Below are 23,236 nucleotides of genomic sequence, written 5' to 3'. Positions count from 1 at the left end.
GATAAACAGGAAGAGCTAGAGCAGCTAGAAAATGCTTGGGATCTGTTCTGCCTGGGAAAGATGCCGTGGCTAAATGCAGGAAGAGTTTCCATATATGTCTGTTTTATTTTTAAACACTCCCCCCTCTCCCTTCTCCTCCCCCCACCCCAGCTCTTTGCTCAATCAACACTTTCTTAGCAAAGAAGGAAGCCAAGGAGGAGTGAAGGGTGCTGAGGGGGCAAGGCAAAGGAGGATGGAAACTGGTGAGCTTCCCAAACCTCAAAGTCAAAATTCCAGCTTGAAACTGAATCCTCTTGTAGTGCACATAGGCATGGGAAAAAAAGATTTATGACTTCAGCAGAACTGAAATTCTACCAAGAAAAAGTACCAGTCAATCTGCATTTCAATGTCAACAGGAGATCTGAAACAGGCTTTGTCATATTTCTTTCTCCTTTTCACATATTAAAAAAATTCAGGGAGGCTTAAAAAAAGGCCACTGAAGTTCCCTGATCTGACAAGGCCCTGACCCCTTAATTCCATTTATAGCCTGAGTCAGAATGACATCCCCCTTGACTAGCAAACTGTCCAATCCAGCTGCATGTGTCAAGATTGTATTAGGCACTAAGTGAAATATATATATGCCCTTATAGTTTAACACATTGGGTCCACCTCCACGGCACTGGGCTGTAGATCATCCTGACTGCTGCTCCTCTCTCAGGAATCACTTTCAAAGGTTTTTTGGGGGTCCTTTATTTTTTAAAACAAAATGGCACCAAAGAAGGATGTTAAGAAAGCTGCACCAGCTGCAGCTCCAGCTCCAGCACCAGCACCAGCGCCTGCACCAGAGCCTGCACCAGCTAAACCCAAAGAACCAGCCATTGATCTCAAGAGCATCAAGGTAAAAGGATGAACTTATGCAGTCACTGAAAGATATCAAACCCCAAAGCACTCACAAACTGGAAAATGTAGAGTCCCTGCTGAAACCTGCAGTAAATATTTTTATTTGTTTCTGGTTAAGGGACAGCAGTGAAATGAATGAATAACTGGACTGGATTTCTCAATCTAGCCAAGCTTTGCCATTATTTAAGTAACTGGAAATATCCATTCATAACATACAATTTAATGCAAAAGCAAAGCCTGGCAGTCTCAAAAGTTTTAACCTAGAGGCCAGGCTATCTCTTATCTTATGCATACCAACCTCTATTTTGTGAAGTTTCATGTAAGCAATTTTTAAAGGGAAAGTAATAAAGAACAACAAAGAGAATGTGATGCACGAAACTAAATTGGTGAAAGTAGAAATCAAACTTGTTACTTCGGTGCTGTTTCAAAGTGATTCATCACTTTGCATCTTTCACCCTAAACAACTTTCCCTGTGTTTGCCAACAGCAGATGATCCTTAAGTCTTTGGAATATTTATTTGACTACTGTTTTGTTTATCCATCATAAAATAGGTTTTTGGCAATGTCATCAGTTCCCTTTGAGTATTGCTACTACAAGAAACTCTGATACTATAGCAAATGAGAGCATGAAGTGGAAAACTGTTTACAGAAGTGTTCAGTGACTGTCTCTTTCGCCTTATGTATTTGTTCATCACTTGCAATTTGCTGAGAAGTGAAACTAACAGATAGGACAAGCCTGTCAGAGGTTTTTCTTAGTTTATTGGTTTGAAATCATGCCTTCTTTGGATTTTGCATGCTAATATTAAGATAAGGAGAATGTAATTGATTCTTGGCTTGACACTCTGAAACAACTTCTGTCTGCAAGGAAGAATTCTGTATTTGGGAAGGAGTGGGAGGAGGGAAAGACAGGGATGCAGGTTGATCTGAGTGATATTATAAATAGTCATTCCCCCCCTACCTGTCAAGTTGATTGGTCATAGTACCAATTTGGGAAACTCTATATAAGAAATCTTACCTAATATGGAGAAAGGAGGGCCACAAAGAATTCCAATAACTCCTTCTCATTTTAACCACCAGACACCCCCAGTAAATTCAGTTTAGGCTATCTGAACACATACTACTTAGAGGCAGTGTGTGACATTTCAATGTTATGATCCATTAATGTTTATTGAAATCTTTTAATGGTTTATTTAATTTTTACAGTCTGACCTTACATATTAAGTCAACATTTAGTTTAATTTACACAAAAGTTCCATAGTGGATAAAACAATATAAATCTGCAGCAGTTCCTTGCAATATTGATTCTGGGCTGACCAATGAATCAATGAATCACAGAAGCAAACAGTGAAAGACATTTTGAAATATTTAGAATGGTGACAATAAAGGCTAAGCAAATGGCCCACAGTCTTTGGCAATATTCTCTAAAACTAGATTAGACCTCATATTTTATGAATAGCCAGTTATGAGGAAGAATGCAGCTAGATTTTCTACTAAATTATTTAACTTGGTTTGATGGCTCTCTGTGTCCAGTTTATTAGAAGAAAATAGAATTTTCAGCTCCAGTGATCCTAGCTAATCTATCTTTTCATAAATAGACTTAATAGTGACTTAATAGTATATTACCAGCTAAAAAATGGAAAGCTGTAAACTCAGACACCATAACAGTTCTAAGCAACCCAACTCCTTTACACAGACGGCTCCATGTTAACATTGGAGATGCATGCTGAGCTCCAAGTGATCTGATAATGACTTGTATGTGTAGCATTATTCTTCTTTAAAAGAAAAAAATTCTCTCCCCCCAAAAAAATAAAAATCAATCTGCTCTACTAAAAAGAAGCCCTCCTCTAAAAAAAATTAATGAGGATAATAATAATAAGTATCTTATATGAGGTAGGTTTGTATAATTATTCACATTTTATAAATGAAGAAACTTGAATCAGATGGTATTAAATGACAGGACCAAAGAACAAGTAAGTATCCAAATCAAGAATGGAACCTCCAGTGCTGAGCTCCAGCCACTGGACTGTATTTCTTTTCTTTTCCCTGGGTAGGAACTTAGAAGTCTCACCACAGGCATGTCTCATGATTGTTGGTGTATTTAGCCTCTCAACCACCCCAGTAAGCCATAGAAATTTCTATTCGCCCCACTTCAAGAGGGATGTGGACAACATTGAGAGGGTCCAGAGGAGGGCCACCCGCATGATCCAGGGACAGCAGGGCAGACCCTACAATGAGAGGCTACGGGACCTGAACCTGTTCAGCCTTCACAAGAGAAGGCTGAGGGGGGACCTGTTGATCATCTATAAACTCACTAGGGGGGACCAGAAGGGTTTGGGGGAGACCTTGTTTCCCCTAGCACCCCACGGGATAACAAGGAATAATGGCCACAAGTTGTTGGAGAGTAGGTTTAGATTAGACATCCATAAGAACTACTTCACAGTTAGGGCAGCTAGAATCTGGAACCAACTTCCAAGGGAAGTGGTGCTGGCTCCTACCCTGGGGGTCTTTAAGAAGAGGCTTGATGCCTACCTGGCTGGGGTCATTTGAGCCCAGTTTTCCTCCTGCCCAGGCAGGGGGTCGCACTTGAAGATCTACAAGGTTCCTTCCAACCCTACTTCTATGATTCTATGATTCTATGAAACAATATTTTCTTATAATGAAGGGATTTGCTCAGTGTGACTTAAGTTCATGACAGACCCAGTAACTGAAGACATCTTTGGCGTGTCTACACATGCCATTAATGCACAGTAATAGTTTCTTGCTCCTTGGAAGCTCCTGAACATGCAGTTTACACATGTGCCCAGACTGCAGCACACTGAGCTGGGTCACAGGAACCTCAGCTAGCCGGGGGCATGGGGGTTAGCCTGTCAGCCTGGAACTACTTCAGCCAAGCTCAATGGGCTGCAGAAGGGTTGGCTGGGGCATGAGGGTGCTTCAGTGTCAGGCTAGCCAGCAGGCAGCCCCTGCACTGAAGTACCCTCGTGCCCCAGACAGCTGGGGCAGTGTCTACACATGCACTGCTGCGCATGAAAAAACTCCATAGCAGGATAGTAGAGTTTATTAGCTTCATGCGCCCTAATAGGGGTACACGTGTAGACACTGAGACATTTACTAGACAGTTGATAAGTCAACTGCAAAATAAATATTGCATGTAGATTTGCCCTTTGAGTCCTAAACTAGTTCCTTAACCACAAGAACTTCCTGCATCTTGTGATTCATTTGATGAAATGACAGTAAATGCATGTGGCACCAGTAGCATTTAAACCTTTATGATAAAGAATAATACTAGAATTAAGAATATCTACCTGGACAATTGCAATAATAAGCCTCACCTAGATGTCTTTCTATTGATTTCAGTGGGAATTGGTTTGAAGTCTCTAGTGGTTGACACAATAGTGTCAAGTAATTTCCTGTCCATTCCCTTCCCTAGAGAAGTTAGCTGCACTACTGTAGCTTGATAATACATGAAAAGTTACATTATACAGCTAGGATGAGTATATGTCTCCTTCAACAATGAGCTTATTATTTATTAATACTTGGTAAGGCAGAAATCTGCAGAAATGTACAAATAAATATTTTTATTTTGCAAATAATGCAAAAATATGTTTATGCAAATAAACAATATAGGAAATATTCTTTTTAAATGACCAGAGGCTAGATTTTCAGAAGTAGTGTTTCTTGGATGACTTCATTTCTAAGTGCCTGACTTGAGACATCTTAAAGGACTTGATTTTTAGGCACTGTGCACACAATATTTTTTCAAAATCAGGTTTCTTTATAATAACCACGTCTTTCGAGAGAGCACCTAAAAAAATTAGCACTAAAAATCACTGGTCACTTTTGAAAACACATACATTTTACCTCACTCCTTAATATCAGTTTATCCTTTCATCTTAATTTAAACCAACCTAGGTAATATGTAGTAGTTTGCACTTTAAGAGGCTAATGCCCCACTTGCCACTTTCTAGCACCACCTACTGACGACAGAATTGATTAACATGAATGCAGCAATATGACGAGTTTGTGCCTTCTGCCTGCTCCTTAACTCCACCCCTTTTTGATTGATACCAGGTATATGTTGACAAAAGGGCACGTAAATAGGACACAAATAAAGAAAGCAAATGGTAGGGTTAGAATGATGATGGGGAACTATTTCAGTGAAAAAGCTTGAGGCTCTTTTGATACCCACACAACAAATAATATACATATTTAGGAGCCTGGTTTGTGCTTCTAGGGTGGATTTTTATTGCTATCATATTTATGATTTTAAAGGCAGGTCAAAACAACAAGCATAATATAAATTGTAATTAAAAGCAAAAACAGTGGGTAGTCCATGCACATAAGAATTACAATCCTGGGTGCAGAGAGAACCAACAACAATTAAGAAGGGCAGTCAGGCTTCTTGTCAGTTCTGTAAAGGACAATGGTAGCTTTGCAGGCAGAGGTGTGGCTAAACATATTCACTAAAAGGAGTCTTCTGCTGCATCAAATGCCTTTTTCTACCCTTGGTATTCAAATGAAAATAATGGTTTGAATTATAACTTAAGCCATACAGCATAAACCTGGGTCTCACTTAGATGTGCATGCATAAACATAGTACCATGATTTTATTCTAGTACTAGTGCTTCATACATTTCTTGTAAGGCACTTTTAGATATTTTAGCATGAAGATGTGCAGTGTAAAAAAAAACAATTCAACCAAACAAAATAGAAAACTCTATCTTTTGTAACTTGACATCAACAAGATACATAACCACCAACCAGCTGTTTGATATATCACTGGCACCAAAATCTGCCTTAAAACACTGCATTCCTTCTGCCCTGAATACAATTTAGCCTTCTTTGCAGGTAGAGGTGTTCTAATCATACACCTCCCCTTCATCTACAGCAGCACGTTGCCTTCTTTGAATTGTAAATGTCCTTTCCAGAATTACATTAGCCAAGAATCTGGACCATTGACTGCTGAGCCAATCAGCAGAGCTGCACTGACTTCAATATTTTTGTATCCAGGTGCTAGAGACATTGGATTCAAATTTTTACTGTATTTGCATCCTGTGTAATCATTTATGCCTGGGTAAAGTGGTGTAAAATATACCATTCTGATCTAGTAATATTATATATGTACTTTGCAAAAGGTTCAAAGTAGGCTATGATCCCTATCCTGGTATCTTCAATGTCTGGACAATTAGATTCTCTTCTACTATCAGACTATAAATTATAATGTTCCTTGGAAACTGCTCCTATACATAGTTACCTTGGTGTGGTAAACCTACTTCAGCTAAAGTACCTGCACATCTCCAAAGTTTAAAACATCCTGGCAACTGGTTACTGCATGATGCATGGTCAAACCTATTGCATGGCTGTGGAATAGTGTGATTATGTTGATGTATGGCTGTAAAATGTTTCTCAGATTTTCTTTACTTCTTGTTCCATTTACAACTGAAGCAGGTCGCCTCTGAATGGACACAGCAGTGGGTCTGACAAGAGAGGTAAACCATTAAATGCATTGACAGAAAGCTTCTAAGATGCAGGGCAAGAAACCCACCCTATAATTAATAGGACTGAAAATGCAAGTTGAAAAAACGAGAGAATACGCTGCAGTCACACTGCCTTTGATGTTGTACATTAAGGAATTGAAATGTTACTAATAGCCACTTTCATATCACAAAAGTTTTTATTTGAAATAAGTACACTGTGGCTAGAATTTTTGGCCCAGTTACTGAAGCTGTGCTTGATCCAACTTTTGTTAAAATCTGTTAAAAGACTCCCATTCACTTAAGCATGTTCAATCAGGCCACAAGTCTAAAGGAGAAGAGGGGCTGCAAAAATGGCTAAGAGGTATGGACAGGTAATATATTTCTAATGGGAGAACTGCCACTCTCATGCAAGAACTGAGAACGTACAGATATTAGTACAGTTTTCCCACAAAAAGCATGCTGCTTCCAAGAGAAAGATTTCCTCCTTGCAGTGAGGAAGAACTCTCCTGTAGGAGCCTAACACCTGTACACTTTTCTCCTAGGGACCGGGAGGAGTCCAATGCTGGGAAATGCTTCTTGTGCCTTCCCCAGACCAGAGTGACTCCAGTTTGAGGAAAGTGCAGGGAACAGGTGTCCAGGACTCCTTCAGTTCCTGGAAGGAGTGAAACAGTGAAAAAAGACTCCCCATACCTTCCCCTAGTGAAGTGACTTTGATCTGGGGAAAACACAAGGAGCAGAAACAACTCAACTTCTCTCAGGACCAGGAGGAGTTCAGTAACTGAGAGATGCTCGCCACACATCCCAGTCTGGCTGAACCCAGTCTGGGGGAGTCAGGGAAGCAGCAGGTTCTCCACTTTTCCAAGGACCAGGAGTTGAGCAGTAGAGAAAAACTCTCCACACCTTTCCCAGACAGGGATCCCCTGGTCTCTGCAGAACAGAGGCTGCTCCATTCCTTGCAGGGACCAAGAGGATTAGGGCAGTAGCTGTTCCCCCTATTTACCAGTGGGGGGTAAATGTGTGGGGATCAGGGAAGGAGGAAGAGGTACAGGCTGAAATGCCTGTAAACTCCCTTTCTCACTAGTATTTCTAGTACTCCAAATTTCCCAGAAATTTGAAAAGCTAGAAATGAACATCTGTCCATGGCCTAAGACACCTTTGTACACCCTCATCCTATGCTGGCAGCAGCTCAGGCCAGTCTTCTGACAGGTGCTTGACCAAGGGAATAGTACAATGACCACAATCATTGTGAAGGAAAGACCTGGCCATGCCCATTCCCCATTTCTCCCTATCCCCAAACTCCACAGTGCATGACTGTATCCATCCCAAGAATTCTCCCTGCCAGCTTAAAAATTGCTTTCTACCCATGGCACAAGGCAAAGCAGCCTTCAAAATCAAAAAGATCTTGGAATACTGTCTTGCAGGGGAGGGGGAGTGGGGGGGTGAAATCATCCCTGGTGACATTCTTGGAAACTATTTCTTTTTCTCACAAACTTACTGGTATCTTTTCAGAACAATCTTTGGGGTAAGTTCACTTCAAATCTTTTGTGTCAAGCAAAGGGCTTCTCACATGTGAAACCTACTTTTACTTTGAGCAAATGTCCCATTCCCTTGCTTGTTAGTCTGAAAGCTGTTTTAAAGTAATTGTTTATCATGTTGTCATGCTTACTAATTGCAAACTTTGTGGTTTGCAAAGTGACTAGTAAAAACTATGAGCTTCTAGAAAAAAAAGTCACCACAGACTTCGCCAGGGATAAAAAAGTAAATTATTGCAAATTATACAAAGAGCTATATTTTCTTATCACCTAACACCAGTTTTGCTGTTAATAAGAATAACAGAGAGAAAAAAGTATTTCAAAAGAATTCTACTTTCTAAAACATTATTGCAATGCCCTTATATCAGCTAAAAATGGTAGCTAAAAATATGATTTTAGCTTACTTAAGCTAATTCAAGGAAAAGACAACTTATGCAGCTAGTGCCTAGTCAAGAAAGAAGCAAGCTGTAAGGAGATACGAAACAGCCACCACTAAAAATTCTCTTCTAACTTCTCTGATGTATTATTTGCATCCTACGCTAGTTACCAGATGGCAAATTCCAATAGGCTGGCGTACTGCCTTATTAGTTACACAGTGTTTAAAGGTCAAGCAGCCATCACTCAGGTAATGTTAATATACTAACATGACCACTGGGAGGCATATTAATACAACTAATCCCTTTGAGACTCTCAGTGGAAGTCCAGTGCATTGCATTTCCTCCTCACATCATCTAGAATATACACATTTATGCAAAGCCAAATGCAATTAGAAAAGGGATACTTTTACAAATCAATCCAAATGAATGCTGCTTCTCTCTGGAGCTAATGCAATCTATGCAAAATGATATGATCAGAGCTGCAGCTGCATCACATTTAGTTTCCAAGCATTTTTGGCCTGCAAATGAATTAATTCAGCTAGCTTCATCCTAACTTTGCTTCATAATTGCAAAAGTATTTCTGACTGTTCATTAAAATCTTTAAAAAATAATGACACCAAATTCATCTCTCCTTATATCCATTAGATTTAAGGATGTATTTGACCTTCTCGTTCCAGTGCCAAATCCTGGTGGCATACCATATGCATTCATTTTATATTTTATGTATTACATTTTATTTACTTTTCTGATTGTATTTCCAGGGAGCTTTCCCATAAAACCGGAGCCTTGTTCCTTTAAGGTTCACCTGCTCCTGATATTTATTTCCTAAATAACATAAATGGAGTCAAATACATTACATCCAAGTCTCCTCTCACTAAATGGATATCAGTCAGAAGTAGCCCCATTTAAGTCAATAGTCACACTGGTTTCAAATAGGTTTAATGGACAGCAGGAATGAATGCCTGCTTTGCAGTAAAACTACAGAGATGTATAATTTATTTTGTTAGGTGCTATGTAGATACTAACATCTGTGGCTGTACTAGTTAGTATCAACACTCTAATGGTGATCAGCTACCATGTTGCATGATGCCCACCCACCAGTGGTTGGGCTACGGTAAAAATTTCCTTCAATAAATTGTGTTGAATAGTTTATATATTATGGAGACTACATACCTTTCTCTGAGATATCCAGTATACCCCTGCCTGAGAGACAATATTTTGAGCTGCTTGCTAGACCATGTTAAACCAGATTATTGATCTGCTTCCCTGCTCCCTATTTGTACTTTGAATTCAAAGAGTTAACACCAGCATCTCCTAATGGAGAATCGGGTCTTACATTTGACTATTATTTTTGTCACTTGTATTAGGCTCCTTTGCACTAGATACTATGCATGCCTATAACAAAACAGGTGGTCCCTGTTTCCAATAAGCTTGTAATAAATTCAGTTGGAAGTTATTAGGAACAGTAGTTGAGCATTTAAGATACAAAGATTCTGCCTTTTTTCCAGTACAGTATGCTGGCATTTATACTTCTGCAAAAATGAATGGAAAGCAAGTACTACTAGCTCAGAGTAGTAGCATTTCAATCCTAGCTTGCTGAAGTGTACTTGGATGGGCATGGTATCAAGCACTGGAGACTCAGGACAGGTGCACCCAGACTAGTCACTTTGCAGTAAAAGGGCACAGGGATTTACAACATACCAGCTGCTGCATGGAAACTGTCCATGTGCATCTTCTTACCATATGATGGACAAAAGTCCTGTTTAAGCTTATGGATATCCCTGGACAAGAGTGTGCATCCAACCTGTGATTCAAAACACCTGACTTGGTAAATCCCCACCTCCTTTCACCTCATGGTAGCTACTTCCTGTTCCCTGCCCTTTGGCTCCCTCCCTACATGCCAATATCACTTCCTAGAAATAAGATATGAAGTTAGGATAAAGAAAACACCAAAATGCCATTGTTTGGCAGCCATTCTGCCAGCATAAAAGATCAGAGAAGTTAGGGATGAGAATAGCCTATCATACAGCATGGGTTATCTGTCCATCCCTCCCCAACCAGTGATTCCTTCAATAAGTTCTCCAGGTACATAGCGCTATCAGATAACAGGGCTCTTTTGGGAAGTTATTTCTATCTAACATGTCTCACTTTTAGGTCATTTTTGTGCTATTAACACAAATGTTTCCTTTGCTCTTTTTCATATCATGGTAACTCCCCACCATTTTTGGTTTACATCTTTTGGAATCCCTCATGCCCTATCCCTACCTTGGATCTAGTCAGGACCCCTTCATATTTTACTAACTGGTAAAAGGCAGTGTAGCCATAAACCCCAACCTGGGAACCTCTGAATTAAACTATGTCCTTCCATTTTGGAGGCTAAAATGCTGAAGTTGTTTTGAGAATCCATTAGTCAACTAGTGTGATTCAGATCACTTGATCTCTCCACACTCCTCTGCAGAATCAGCCCTTTAATCAAAAATGTTGTTCAGACTTTTATCAAGAATCAGCTGTAATATGAGGATCATTTCTGTTATGCCAAAATTCCCCCTTCGAATCTCTGAGCCCAAACCAGGCAAAGTTCATAGAAATCTTTCCATTTGCTTCATTGTGCTTTGGATCAAACCCCATTTCACATATACCCAGAGAGTATTAACACACACTGTTCAGCAACATCTTTCATAGCCCATAAAAGCCACTCCAAGGTGCTCTAGAGCCAATCCTGTAATCAGTTGCTTTTGATGAGTAGTATGTATCCAACTGCAGAATTAATACTTACATGCACTTCCCCATATTCACACACCCATCAGTCCTTGGCAGCCTGGGGGACAGAATTTAATTGGAGAGTGGTGGAGGCGGAGAGGAAAGCGAACCTTTACATTCCAAAATGTCTCAAGTTTGCCTCAAAAAATATTTGGATGTTTTGGGGTTTTTAAGCCAACCACAGATCTGGGCAGGGCATGAAATATATTTTTTCAAGTATTTCCCATGAAAAATATATTTTTTAGTCTGCTGTCTCACAACCATATAACAAGGGTGTAAGGGGATTTGAATGGGACCACCCTTTATGTTTCATGAGAGGCAGTACCTTGCACTACCTAAAGCAAACCACTTATGTTTCCATAAACTAAACACCGGGCAACTTTGCTCTATGTTCTAAAAAGTGAGCTACCATATTTACTCAAATAGATGATGATGCTGATTATATGATGACCCCCCACCTCAAATTATATTCTATATATGATGTTAGTCCAAAGTCAAAGGCTCATTATTTACCATATAGTTCATTGGGCTGGACCCCACCAGAGTCAAGAGCATTTCAAGCCATGGTGACATCACAGCTCAGCACTGTCCAATATGTGTGTACACTCCTGGCTTGAGGGAGGAAAGGGAGGATTGCCTTTTTTGCACTGACTAACATTCATAGTTACTGTATTTACTCAAATACATGAGCATGAGGGGGAAAGCCCCATTTTGAATTCCTTTATCACCAGCAAAACCTTTTCCCCAACCCCATACATAAAATGGATAGATTTGTCTTTTCCTGGCTGCCTACCACTGTTGTGTGTGGTAGAAGGCAACACTGTGGGGTGTATCTGTGGCCTGAAGTCACCTCTATCAAGCTTTGATATGGAGATATCTATAAATAGAATATTAGGATTTAGGATCATGCAGCGCCGTCACACTTGACTGACATACCAGAGCAAATGGACCATCCAACCTGTCTAACCTCTTCCCACTAGTGAATCAGATATAGGTATATATCTATATATCTATACCTATATAGCCATTTTAGCATGTATATGACTATGCTTACCCTTCCCTATCCGGCATTGTGTGTGTGTGTGAGAGAGAGAGATCGAACTAGATAGATAGATAGATAGATAGATAGATAGATAGATAGATAGATAGATAGATAGATAGATCTCTACATCTATACATATCTCTATATATCTATATCTCTATATATCTATCTCTCTATATAGATATAGAGATAGATAAAGAGATATCTATATATAGATATATATAATCTATAGAGAGAGATCTCTATATATAATCTATATATAGATAGATACAGATATAGATATATCTATAGATTATATATAAAGATATATCTATCTATAGATTACATATAGAGATATATAGAGAGATATCTCTATATCTATATCCATCTCTCTCTTTCGCTCCCTCTTTCTCTCTCTCTCACACACACACATGCACACAAACAATGCAGGGTAGGGAAGGGTAAGCACAGCCATTTACACTCTAAAATGGTTTCACCTGGCTATCCATAAGGAAGAACACCTGAGGAATATAGACTCTTACAGAAGCAAAGCCTAGGAACTTTGTATTACATTAAAAATGCAGTACTTAAGGTACATTAACCTCATTTACGAGCTCTGATCCAAAAAGTTTGATAATTTGTAATTTAAAATGTTGGTCAGAAATCTGTCATCTCATTTTGTAAGTGAAGCCAGTTTGCAGTGAGAATACCGCAGCAACATTTAGGTTGATAATAATTCTGCAGACCAGACTCCTCTAACATCCAGTTGCAGGATTGCATTGGCCAAATTAAGGCCTGATCCAAAGCTCACTAAAGTCACATGAGTTTTACTATGGATTTCAAGAACTCTGGAATAAGCCCTAAATCTGCTGGCTAGAAAATCCCAGCCAACCCAAGTAGCCCAGCAACAAACAACGGTAAATGAGAACGTATAACGAGCCAACTAAATAAACACATGGGGCTCCTGAATCTTCACTTTCCATATTCACCTTCTTTATAGCCTGCTGAAGAAATCAGAACCCTCCTGATAAAGAAGCTCGGGTAGGTCTAGATAAGGTATATACCCTCTTTCTGTTATGACCCAGAAAGTGCTGACAAGATTCAATCTCACTGAAGCTTGCCCCTCCCTGCCCCTTTCTGGCTTCCTAAAAATAGCCTTAGGAAAATGTCCATCAAGAAACAGATCCTTTTATCTCTTTGCCCTAAGAAAGTTAAAGAACTCTCTGAGGGGAGTGGCTACTTCCTTCTGAAACCTGATCCATGCTGTGATATCACAGCCTCTGAATAAATAAGAAGAAAGGCCAGAAAGGAAGGACCACTCTCAGGGATTCACAGAACCTTCATCTTATTCCTCCAGCCTGCTTGCTGCTCTTCCTTTCCAACTGTCTCAATCATGGTGGGTCCACAGTAAAACTAATTCTTACTAGTAAACCAGTGATTTTAAACAGGGTATCTGGCTTCTCGTTTGGGCTAGTCCTACAGGGAAAGAGAGCCAGAGAAACAGTTCAGTTTGCCATAGGAAGTGGGAACCTCTATATATTTGATTTGGCCTTTGGTGTAAAAGTAAAGCTTACTGGATTGTGTTGGATTGTCCGGTTAATCTTGTCTCCTATATCAGTTAGTGGTGGCAGCATAGTTTCTATCACTTAAATTGAATAGTTATTATTTGCTAGTATTCTATGCTAATCTGTTTTTGACTCTGATACAATCTGCTGTGGTTGCAAAGGAATCATATACTGTAATAAAATATTATCTTAGAAACAAAGTGCTGACAAACAACTAATTTAAAACAAATAGACTTTTAATGTATTGGTTTATTTTCTCTCCTAACATTAAAAGCTGATGGTTAAGCAATGATATTTGCAATGATATTATGCAACAGTAGTAAAATGGTAAATGGCCTGAAAGTGCATTAGCCACTTCTTTGTTAGTTAAGAGATGTTTGATTTATTATATATTGCAGCCATGGTTATGCCCTGGATGTACATTTCAACCAAATCTTTAAGTAGTCTTTGCAATGCATTTTTTTACCAGGCAGATACTCACTAATATAAGTTGCTAGTTGCATGGCCTAGTTACATTTTGCAGGGCAGAGATGTTAGAACACTCAGCTACTATGTGCTATTTTCTTTTGTCTGTCAATGCATTTTCAATGGTACTAGTTCTCTTTTTCTCTCTCTTTTTCTCTCAACTGCAGTCCTTCAGTGCTGACCAAGTTAGTGGTAAGTGGAACAGAAATTTAACTCCAATGGTGCTCGGGTGGAGCAATGCTTATCAAATGTGGATGCTCATTATTCTAAACAGGACTTAACTCTTTTGATAGCCCTGTTAGTATCTAAACTACTTCTGAGAAACAAGCCCATTTTATGTCTCTTTGGAAGATAACTCACAGAGTGAGCTGGATGCTTTAAAATCCACAGGTTCTCCCCCTCTCTTAAGCCATTTTTGATTGATTTCCTTCCAACAGATCGAATTCTCCAGGGAGCAGCAGGATGGTAAGTTACAAGACAGCCAATAACATATATGTACATGCGTTCAGATAAAAGGACATATTTAAAAAAATAATCTTTAGGAAGACAGGATGACAGTACTTTGGCTAGTGAAAATCAGTATAGGTCCACAGATGTCATTGGCTTATGCTGACTTACACCAGTTAAGGAACTGACCCTAGATTTCCAAATAATTTATCCGAACGCTAATTACATGCTACCTAAACTACCATTACCATACATTCAAGAAAATCTATTGGCTTCAGTGTTTTTGCCACATACTCTTAAAAGTACCAACATATTAGTGTTCTATTAAATGAATTCTGAGAAGGAGTTTTATGAAAAGAAAGCCAAGGCTAGAAAATCAACTTAGCTGTGGTAATGGTGTACTGTTATGTGCATAAATGGAAGATTAAAAAATTCTATCAAAAGCCAGCTTGTCATTCTTGGTTGGGATGCATTAAGGGAAAGGTGAAGGGAGAAGAGAAGATATACTGCTTTAAATAAATTTATGAAGGATAGACATGCTTAACAAATAAACTTACTCAAGTAAATTGATGTATATAATGTAACAAGCTGAACACAGTGCAGTCCTACTGCACAGTCGTCTCTCCTGCCTCTTTGTGAATAGGTCAGGGCTACAGGTTAAGCTCTAACTTTATAAAAAAATCCATTTTGAAATATATAAATATATGTGCTTGAAACAGCTGAATAGACACATTTAAACTGTGTTAAATGAAGTTGGTTAAAAACTAACAACAGTAAAATATAGTAGTACATAAAGTAGACCCCTGCTGTGACCATCTCCTGTTTTATGAGGAAAGATACAACAAATTGATTAGAAATCAAAAGAGAAATGGGGGAAAAGGGCTTAAATCATGGAGTCCTTATCTGAAAGACTGTGGGATAAATTCTGCTCTCAGTAGGTCCAAAGTAAGAGAGTAACTGTCAAAGTTATACTAATACAAAAGATCTGAATCCTCTTCCTCAGATCCAAACACTTCCGATCAGGAAGGAAGTTGAATTGTACTCATCCCTTATTATAACTACAGAACTTTTAGAAAAGGGTTGCAAATAATTAGAAAAAAATCCCATCCATTTATTGAGCATATAAAGCAACAGATTTCCCTGCCTCTATCCCAGTATTTGAAAGTATCGATTTGTTGTCATGGTGTGATGAATGAGAGACAGAGTAACTTTTTTACTACATCAACTCCCCACCCGTTGTCCCTTCCCATCTGCTCCAGTCCCATCCTGCACACACTTTTAGTATTTAAGCATGTTACAAAATTTCTAGCTGAGCATAATGCTACTAGAGCCAGGTTTAGACTTGCTTAGACAAGCCTAAAGTAGGACAAACTGCAGAGCAATCAGTGGAGGAACACAGGGGTAAGACAGGTAAGTGAGATGAAAAAAGAACAAGCCCTCTTCATTGAACTGAGGAGATGCCACGATGAATGTGAAATGTTTTTGGATTTAAAAAATAGAGAGGGAGAACACATTTTTTGCAGCATGCCTTACTTTTGCAAATGGCAATACAGTCATGTATATTTATAACTATATGTGTTATTGTATATTGTATATTTATGTGATATCTGGAAACTTATATCTGGATAAGTATCTTTAATATACTAGATGAAGAGCCAAATAACCTGCCATAAAATCAACAAAATTCTATGGACTTCAGTCAGTACAAAGCTGGTAGGTTGAAAGAGATTTATCAAAATCCCAAAGTCCGAGATTTTAAAACCTACAGTAAAAGTTGTAAGGGAAGAAGGCTACCAATCAAGGTTATAGGTCCCAACACATCAGACAGTAAGAGGATTAATTTCAGATGTATTAGATTACAGTCTAGCAGACCTACATCCTGCCTCAGCAGTTTTGCTGGGTGCCAGTGAATCCACCAGAAAGACTATATAAGGAGGGCTAAAGCTAGCCCCAAAATACCTCAGTTTCACATATCCCTAAGAAAGATGAACGAAGACATAGTTTGATATATGGTTTAATGATTGTAAGCTTCTCCCAAGGCAGGAAGAGCATCTATTTATCCACAGCACAAAGCTATATCTTTCTCTTGCAATACATTTGCAAAATGAATAAATTAGTGGACTGAACAGCTTTATAACTGGCTTATACTGCAGTTAACCACAAGTTGGCTAATCCTTAGGTTGTAAAATTACAATAGATCTCTATAGCACAGATCGTGGAGTTCTTCATAAAACAAAATCAGCTAAAATTAACATTTAGGTAAACTCTTGTTTTTTTTCTAATGTTTTACTGCCAATGCTATAAAAGTAAAAAAATGAAATATTCCATAAGCAGCAGTGGAGTTGAAGATAAAGTCTGAGAATTCAGTGAACAAGATTTTTCCCATGAATTTTTATAGAAGAAATGTCAAAATCCCAAGGTACTGATCGGCTGATAAATGTATATCAATCAGCTTTGGATGTGGGAAGCAAGGATGTTGAAATTTTGACATAAAGATAATTTATTGGTTTGACAAATCAGACAAGTGTTGCCAAAGAAGAATGATACAGATCTGCCCAGTACCTGTCAGGTTTGGGTATGACCTACCTAGTCTAGGTGAGATAGAACATGACATGGCAGAGATTTGGGTATCAATTTAATTGTCATACAACTTTATGGGAAAAGGTTACCTTCAAGTGCTTCAAATTTCATATTAACAGCTGAACAGATGAGATACTGGGATCACAGTCTGGGTCCTTCAAAGCTGGCAGACCTTTAGCACTCCAAGGCGCTATTACAAAAGATTTTCATCCCCTTGGTGAAAGAAAATCAAATGGATTATTCAAGAACTTTTTTACCTTCCACTGTTAAGCTTTGTTAAGAAACCTGTTCTTAAATGGCAACATTTATAGCAAGCTTATCTTCCTTGGCACTTAAAATAACTACAGGGGGCAATTACAAAGCTACAGTTGGTTACTAGAGCCAAGAAAGAGAAGAAAGGCAGGTAGAAAAGGTTAAAAATAGTGAAACTGAAGTAGTACAGGATGTGATGTTTTTGCTTGAGGCCAGGAGCCAAAATCTCTGATGGCACAACTCCACTAAGTCAGTGGAATTATGTCAGAAGAGAATCTAGCCCCATTTCGTCAGTACACAGTGCTTCATACTGAGGTGCTCCACTCATCTAACCCTCGTTTTCTCCTTGTAGACTTCAAGGAGGCGTTCCTCCTCTTTGACAGAACTGGTGATGGCAAGATCACCCTAGACCAAGTTGGTGATATCATCCGTGCTCTGGGACAGAACCCAACAAATGCTGAAGTCAATAAGATCATGGGAAACCCCAGCAAAGAAGGTAACTAAACTATAAGTTCCAAGTGTGGATTTTTTCTCTGTATGTGGAGATATCATCCCTTCGTGGTTAGAAAATGATGGTGGCAACAGACACTGGGAGTGGCTAGTTCAGCAAGAAAAATCTCTCAGCTAGAACCTTTGAATTCTTGTTAGATCTGTTCGAGGAGGCAGGTAAAGAAGGGGAATGCATTCTGAGAAGGGGAATAGATTGCATCTGATTTAGGCTTTAAAGGGATCCAGGTTTGACCATTTGATTGTCAGGTTAATGCAGGCATAACTTGCTGATAAGTGTGTTAAAGGCTTCCTTTCTCCCCAATACACAGAACATAAGAGGCTGCTACAGAACCAAAATTACAGTACCATACATTTGACACCCCTGAGCTAGACAGTTTTATTAGCTCTGCTAACTTCACAAAGATAAACAAAATAAAAAATATGAAGGGCATCTTCTTTTATGAATATACTAGCTCTCAGTATCACTTTAGTCACATAGGATCTCAAAATAATTTTAAATGAAGGTAGTAATTAACTAGCAATGACTTCAAGTTAAATTGTGAAACAGTTTCCATTACAATGCTCTTTCTGTATGCTCAGAAATCTAATATTCAGCAATCTACTATGTTTCATTTCTGGCCAGACACTGATATTTTTGTAAGAGGTCACATATCACAGCTTTGCTCTGATTAAAGCCACTTGGGTTTAGCGTCAACAAAGACTTGATTAGCAAACAATTGAGTTTAGTTTGCTAAAATTGGGAGTATTTTAAAAATTAGTTGCAGAGCTCATGCAGTGATAAACTTGAGTAGATGTGCTGAGTGGGAATTAACAAGCTCTGCTAGCAAAATCAGCCAAGCTTGTAAGATAAGCAGTTTTTTAAATGAAAAAAAACCTTGGGATTGAGTTCACTGGGTACAACTACATGAGAAGTTTAATGTAGAGTTGCCTATTTAACTCTCCTATAAATGCCTCGCATTTACACATTCAGTGCTATTAGGACAGCGAAAACTAATTAACTCCGCAGCAGGTTAGTACTTGTGAACCAAGTATTGTCCTGCTGCAGAATTTTTTACTCCACAGCAGCACATGTGTAGATGCTGGAGGGGCTGACTTGGGCATGAGGGTACTTCAGTGCAGGGACTACCTGCCTGCTAGCCCCACACTGGCACACCCTCAACCCTGGGATGGCAGGCTGACCCCCTGGATCCCCCTACCAGCCTGGGCTGCTCCAATCCAGATCAACCTGCTACAGTCCTGGGCATACATGCATATGGCTTGCCTGGGAGCAATACATTCCAGTGCAATGGGCACCAGAGTTTATAGCTTTGCATTAATTGCACATATAGATGCGCCCACAGAGACTTAAATATGAAAGTAACTGGAATGCCATGGGACTACTGATGAGTGTAAAATCAGGCACATGCTTTAGACTTTGCAAAATTGACCTCAAGATATTAAATGTAAGATAACGAACATTAATGCAATACTGGTGTCAACTTTATTCCATCTATACTAATTTGGATTCACTGCATATAACTAACATAATCTATGTTCTCTTATTAGGTGAGTCATAGAGGGCAAGACTTGGTGCTATGCTTCCAGGAGGTGCAGCACAGAATCTTAGCCCAACGAGTGGCCAAGGTGGCTTTTAAGTAGCTTTCTGCCTTTGGATCTCAAGCAACTTGTGAGACTAGAGAGGCCTCTGGCATAACTTAAAAATCCCCAGGGACTCATACAAATATAAACATCCTTCTCTGGTCACTGCTTCCATGGCAGGTTGCCCAAAATATCCACAGTATTTAGTCCTGGAGTCCCACTCCAAGAACATCCTGCAAATGTCCACTATCGGTGGGGAACCATTTGTGGAAATCTCCACTACCAAAAGGAAAATATATAATAAGAAAAAGATGATGGGAAAAGTGGGACTGAACTATGGTAATAATAGGCACCAGAATGTTATCTTTACCATGGCTCCAGTCACAGTAAAAACCTGAGTCTTAGTCCGTAGCTAAAGGCTTTAAGGCTTATAGGGAAATAAAGAGAGTAAATGTGAAAGAGAGAGAGAGACATGACTGAGGTGGCAGGCTGTCCCATATTCCAGCCTGATGATTCAGAAGGTTACTTGTATGAAAAAGTTTTCATATCTCCAATAATATTTGTAACTAACACTTTTTTTCCAGAAATGGGTGCCAAGAGAATTGGGTTTGAGGAGTTCCTGCCCATGTTGCAGGCGGCTGCCAACAACAAGGAGCAGGGTACCTTTGAAGACTTTGTTGAAGGTCTGCGTGTCTTTGACAAAGAAGCCAATGGCACAGTCATGGGTGCTGAACTTCGTCATGTACTGGCTACTCTAGGTAAGGAATTTTTCATTTCAGGGAGAGTTTAAAAAGCTAGCATTGCTCAAGGGCATGAGAAAGGGAGAGCACAATTAAACAAGAGAGCACTCCAATCAGTGGGGAGAAAGGATTAAGGCGACAAAGCTAGACTTGTGAGAAATTTAAAGTGACAATGCAAAAGGACAGGGGACTAGCAACCCAAATTAGAATCCAAAACAAAAAGTCTTTTCTGTTTCTAAAATCAGTTTTGGGGAATCAAAAAATTCCTGACTGAGGAACAGTGAGAAAATCTAGTAGCTTTCATGAAAATAAGGTTATGTTGCCTGTGGCAAAGGATGAGGCCTATGGCTTCCATATGCAATTGGAGCAGTGACAGTAGTGTGTGTGTGTGTGGGGGGGGGGGAAACTTATACAGAAAACTGAACTGTAATTGAATGAATTCATGACAGAAGGAACTTATGATAACCCAGAAAAAGACAGTAAAGCCTCTGGAACCAATATAGGTTTAATATAATTTGAGGATCTAGGGAATGTAGATATTAATCCAATTCTACTCATGCTTCAGGGGAGAAGATGAAGGAAGAGGAAGTAGAAGAACTGTTGAAAGGTCAGGAAGACTCCAATGGCTGCATCAACTATGAGGGTAAGTGCTGACCTTCAACAACCTGAGCTCTCTTCTGTTCTACATTTGGTGCCTTTTAAAAAGGTTTCATGCAGCATATATATTTTTTAACGGTGACATCTTTTATATCTATTATCAGTGAGCTGCCTCAGATAAAGCTTCTGGAGAAAGCTACCATTGAAAGGATTACTCTAAAAAACAGATCAGTGGCAGGGACTGCTAAAATGACTGCACACAACATGGCCAGCCAGAAATCAGGATGCTAAAATAAAGGCTCTGTTCAGCTAGATGTAGCCTACATTGGTTCTAATTAGGCAAGAACTGAATTTGGAAAAGTTATGACTAAGTTAAGTGAACCCAGAACTGATGCTTGTAGGAAACACATTATTTGGCACTTACCTTGCTTTGTCATATAATAGCAAGGAGCAGAACAGTAAGAATTTAGAATTTCATTATAATTTATCAGAAGCTCAATCTGATTAGTACAGCATATTTCCCTTTAGAGCATTAATATCTTGAGTTTTAGAGCATTAATATCTTGAGTTTTCCAACTGTTTATGCTGTGATATACCTTTATAAATGAAATTACTTCTACCCCTACTAACTCTCTATCAAATCTATTACTCCACAGCATTTGTGAAACACATCATGTCTGTTTAAATGAATTCCTCAAGACACAAGCTGGTATGTCCCTATATTTGCATGCTTTACCTTTCTGTGGTACTTTGATTAGTGGATTTTGCCTCGATACAGTACTGGGGATTGATTTGGGAATCAATAAGATCATTACTAATGCCTTACCATACAAATAACAAAGGGACAGAGTGCTGTCCAGTGGCAGGGGCATGGGAATCAGACTGTTTGGATCCATTCTCAGATCGACAACTGACTATATTACCTGGGCAAGTCCCCTGACTGCTGCCTCAGTTTCCAAGACTCTGAAATGATTATGTGCTTAGCATGAGTTAACATGAAAATGTTGTTGCTTAAATACTCTTTCAGTGCAGTTTTATATCTTCACAGTAGTATACAAATAAGACTTTAACATACAAATATAAACTACTAGAGACTTTTATGGTATCCTATGAACATTGAAAACCTTATGTGAACTTGAAAGAACTTGAAAACCTTACACAAACTCCAAAGATTAGCTTGTGATACTAAATAGAAGTTCTTTGAAACAACTGTTCCAATAGTTATATACTACCACTGAAGAAAAACTATTCTATTTCAAACAAACCACCTTCAATCCAGCCATTAGGAAATCATATCCTGGGCTATTATTAGTCATTTAGGTTATTTCTTGAAAAATATGATAAATTCTTACTCTGTCTTCTCTTCTGTTCCCAGAGCAATTTAGTCCCCGAAGACCTGGAGGCACCTGAAATTTGCCTCAATAAGACTCTTGCTCTATCCAGTACCATCAATCTGGAAACCATACAAGACTGTATTATATGCCCCCTTCCCCAACTCGCCAATTTTTTTTATCAAAAGTATCTTCCTCTGGATCATCACTTACGTTTCACAAATTGAACAGTTGCTGAGGCAAGCTAGATGGAATAAATTACTGAAGTTGTCAAGCCTGATTATCTGTTTTCCATATTGTTTGCCATGAAGCAACGTATGCCCTTGAAAAATGCAACAATAAATCCCTGTGGTCAGTCTGTGGCTGTACAGTCTTTCTTTCTCCCACTCAAAACATCATTCATGTCTTAATTTATTTTCTCTGTATATTTAATTTCACAAAATAAAGTTTAATGGAAAAAACACAGAGTTTTTAGGGGCTAGTTTGATTAATCTGTATCAGAGGGATTTTTTCACTTGGCACTAGAAAAAGGAATAATTAGAGCCACACCCTACATTAGCATTAAGTCACTCTTTGGAGCCAGACAAGTTGCATCTATTGTAAAAAAATGCTTTGAAAGATGGAGTCCATCCAGGTCTTTGAACTGCTTGCCAGCCTAGAACAGGCAGATGCTGGGTATTCCACCAAGCCTTATGTCCTCCCTCCCCTTACACACAAAGCACACCCTGCAGTGGCCTTACTCTCAGACCTCTCAAATACTGGTAAAACCCAAGCCAGGGGCAAAAAGATAACAGAATGATAAATTCACAGGCAGAAGAGTTTCTCCTGTCAAAGCTGATAGCAAAACAATCTAATTCAAAAGTAGCTGAAGTGGGCCTACAAATATTATGTAGGAAGGAAAGTAAATGATGCTCTGTACAAGGGTGCATTTATAGATTTACTTATGAACAAGCAATATAGGTGAATAGAACAAGTCTCCAAGAATATCTGAAGCCACTATTAATGGCAAGATGCAAGCCACACTATGGCATTTATACTTTTCCGGTTTATGCTAGTAAGGCTTGGTTTACCCTTTCTATAATAACTGCTGAAGTAACCAAATCCCAAAGCTGCACTGTTACTGGCA

General features: G+C 39.0%; 1 protein-coding gene across 2 annotated transcripts; it reads left to right on the top strand.

The window, feature by feature from the left end:
• Positions 1-634: 634 nt before the first annotated feature.
• MYL1 (myosin light chain 1) lies at positions 635-22,468 on the top strand. 2 transcript variants are annotated; one of them, XM_006276649.3, is made up of 7 exons: positions 635-877; positions 14,513-14,540; positions 17,707-17,850; positions 20,027-20,200; positions 20,748-20,825; positions 21,436-21,488; positions 22,155-22,468. In XM_006276649.3, the coding sequence occupies exons 1-6, from the start codon at positions 746-748 to the stop codon at positions 21,462-21,464; spliced, it is 585 nt and encodes a 194-aa protein (XP_006276711.1). In that variant the 5' UTR covers positions 635-745; the 3' UTR covers positions 21,465-21,488; positions 22,155-22,468. The 2 variants fall into 2 exon arrangements, with proteins under 2 accessions (XP_006276711.1, XP_006276712.1); XM_006276650.2 differs by lacking the exons at positions 635-877; positions 14,513-14,540 and adding exons at positions 13,338-13,441; positions 14,243-14,267.
• Positions 22,469-23,236: the final 768 nt, after the last annotated feature.

This window comes from Alligator mississippiensis, chromosome 4 (genome assembly GCF_030867095.1).
Source record: "Alligator mississippiensis isolate rAllMis1 chromosome 4, rAllMis1, whole genome shotgun sequence".
NCBI lineage: Eukaryota > Metazoa > Chordata > Crocodylia > Alligatoridae > Alligator > Alligator mississippiensis.
This window is presented reverse-complemented; position numbering and strand designations above follow the sequence as displayed.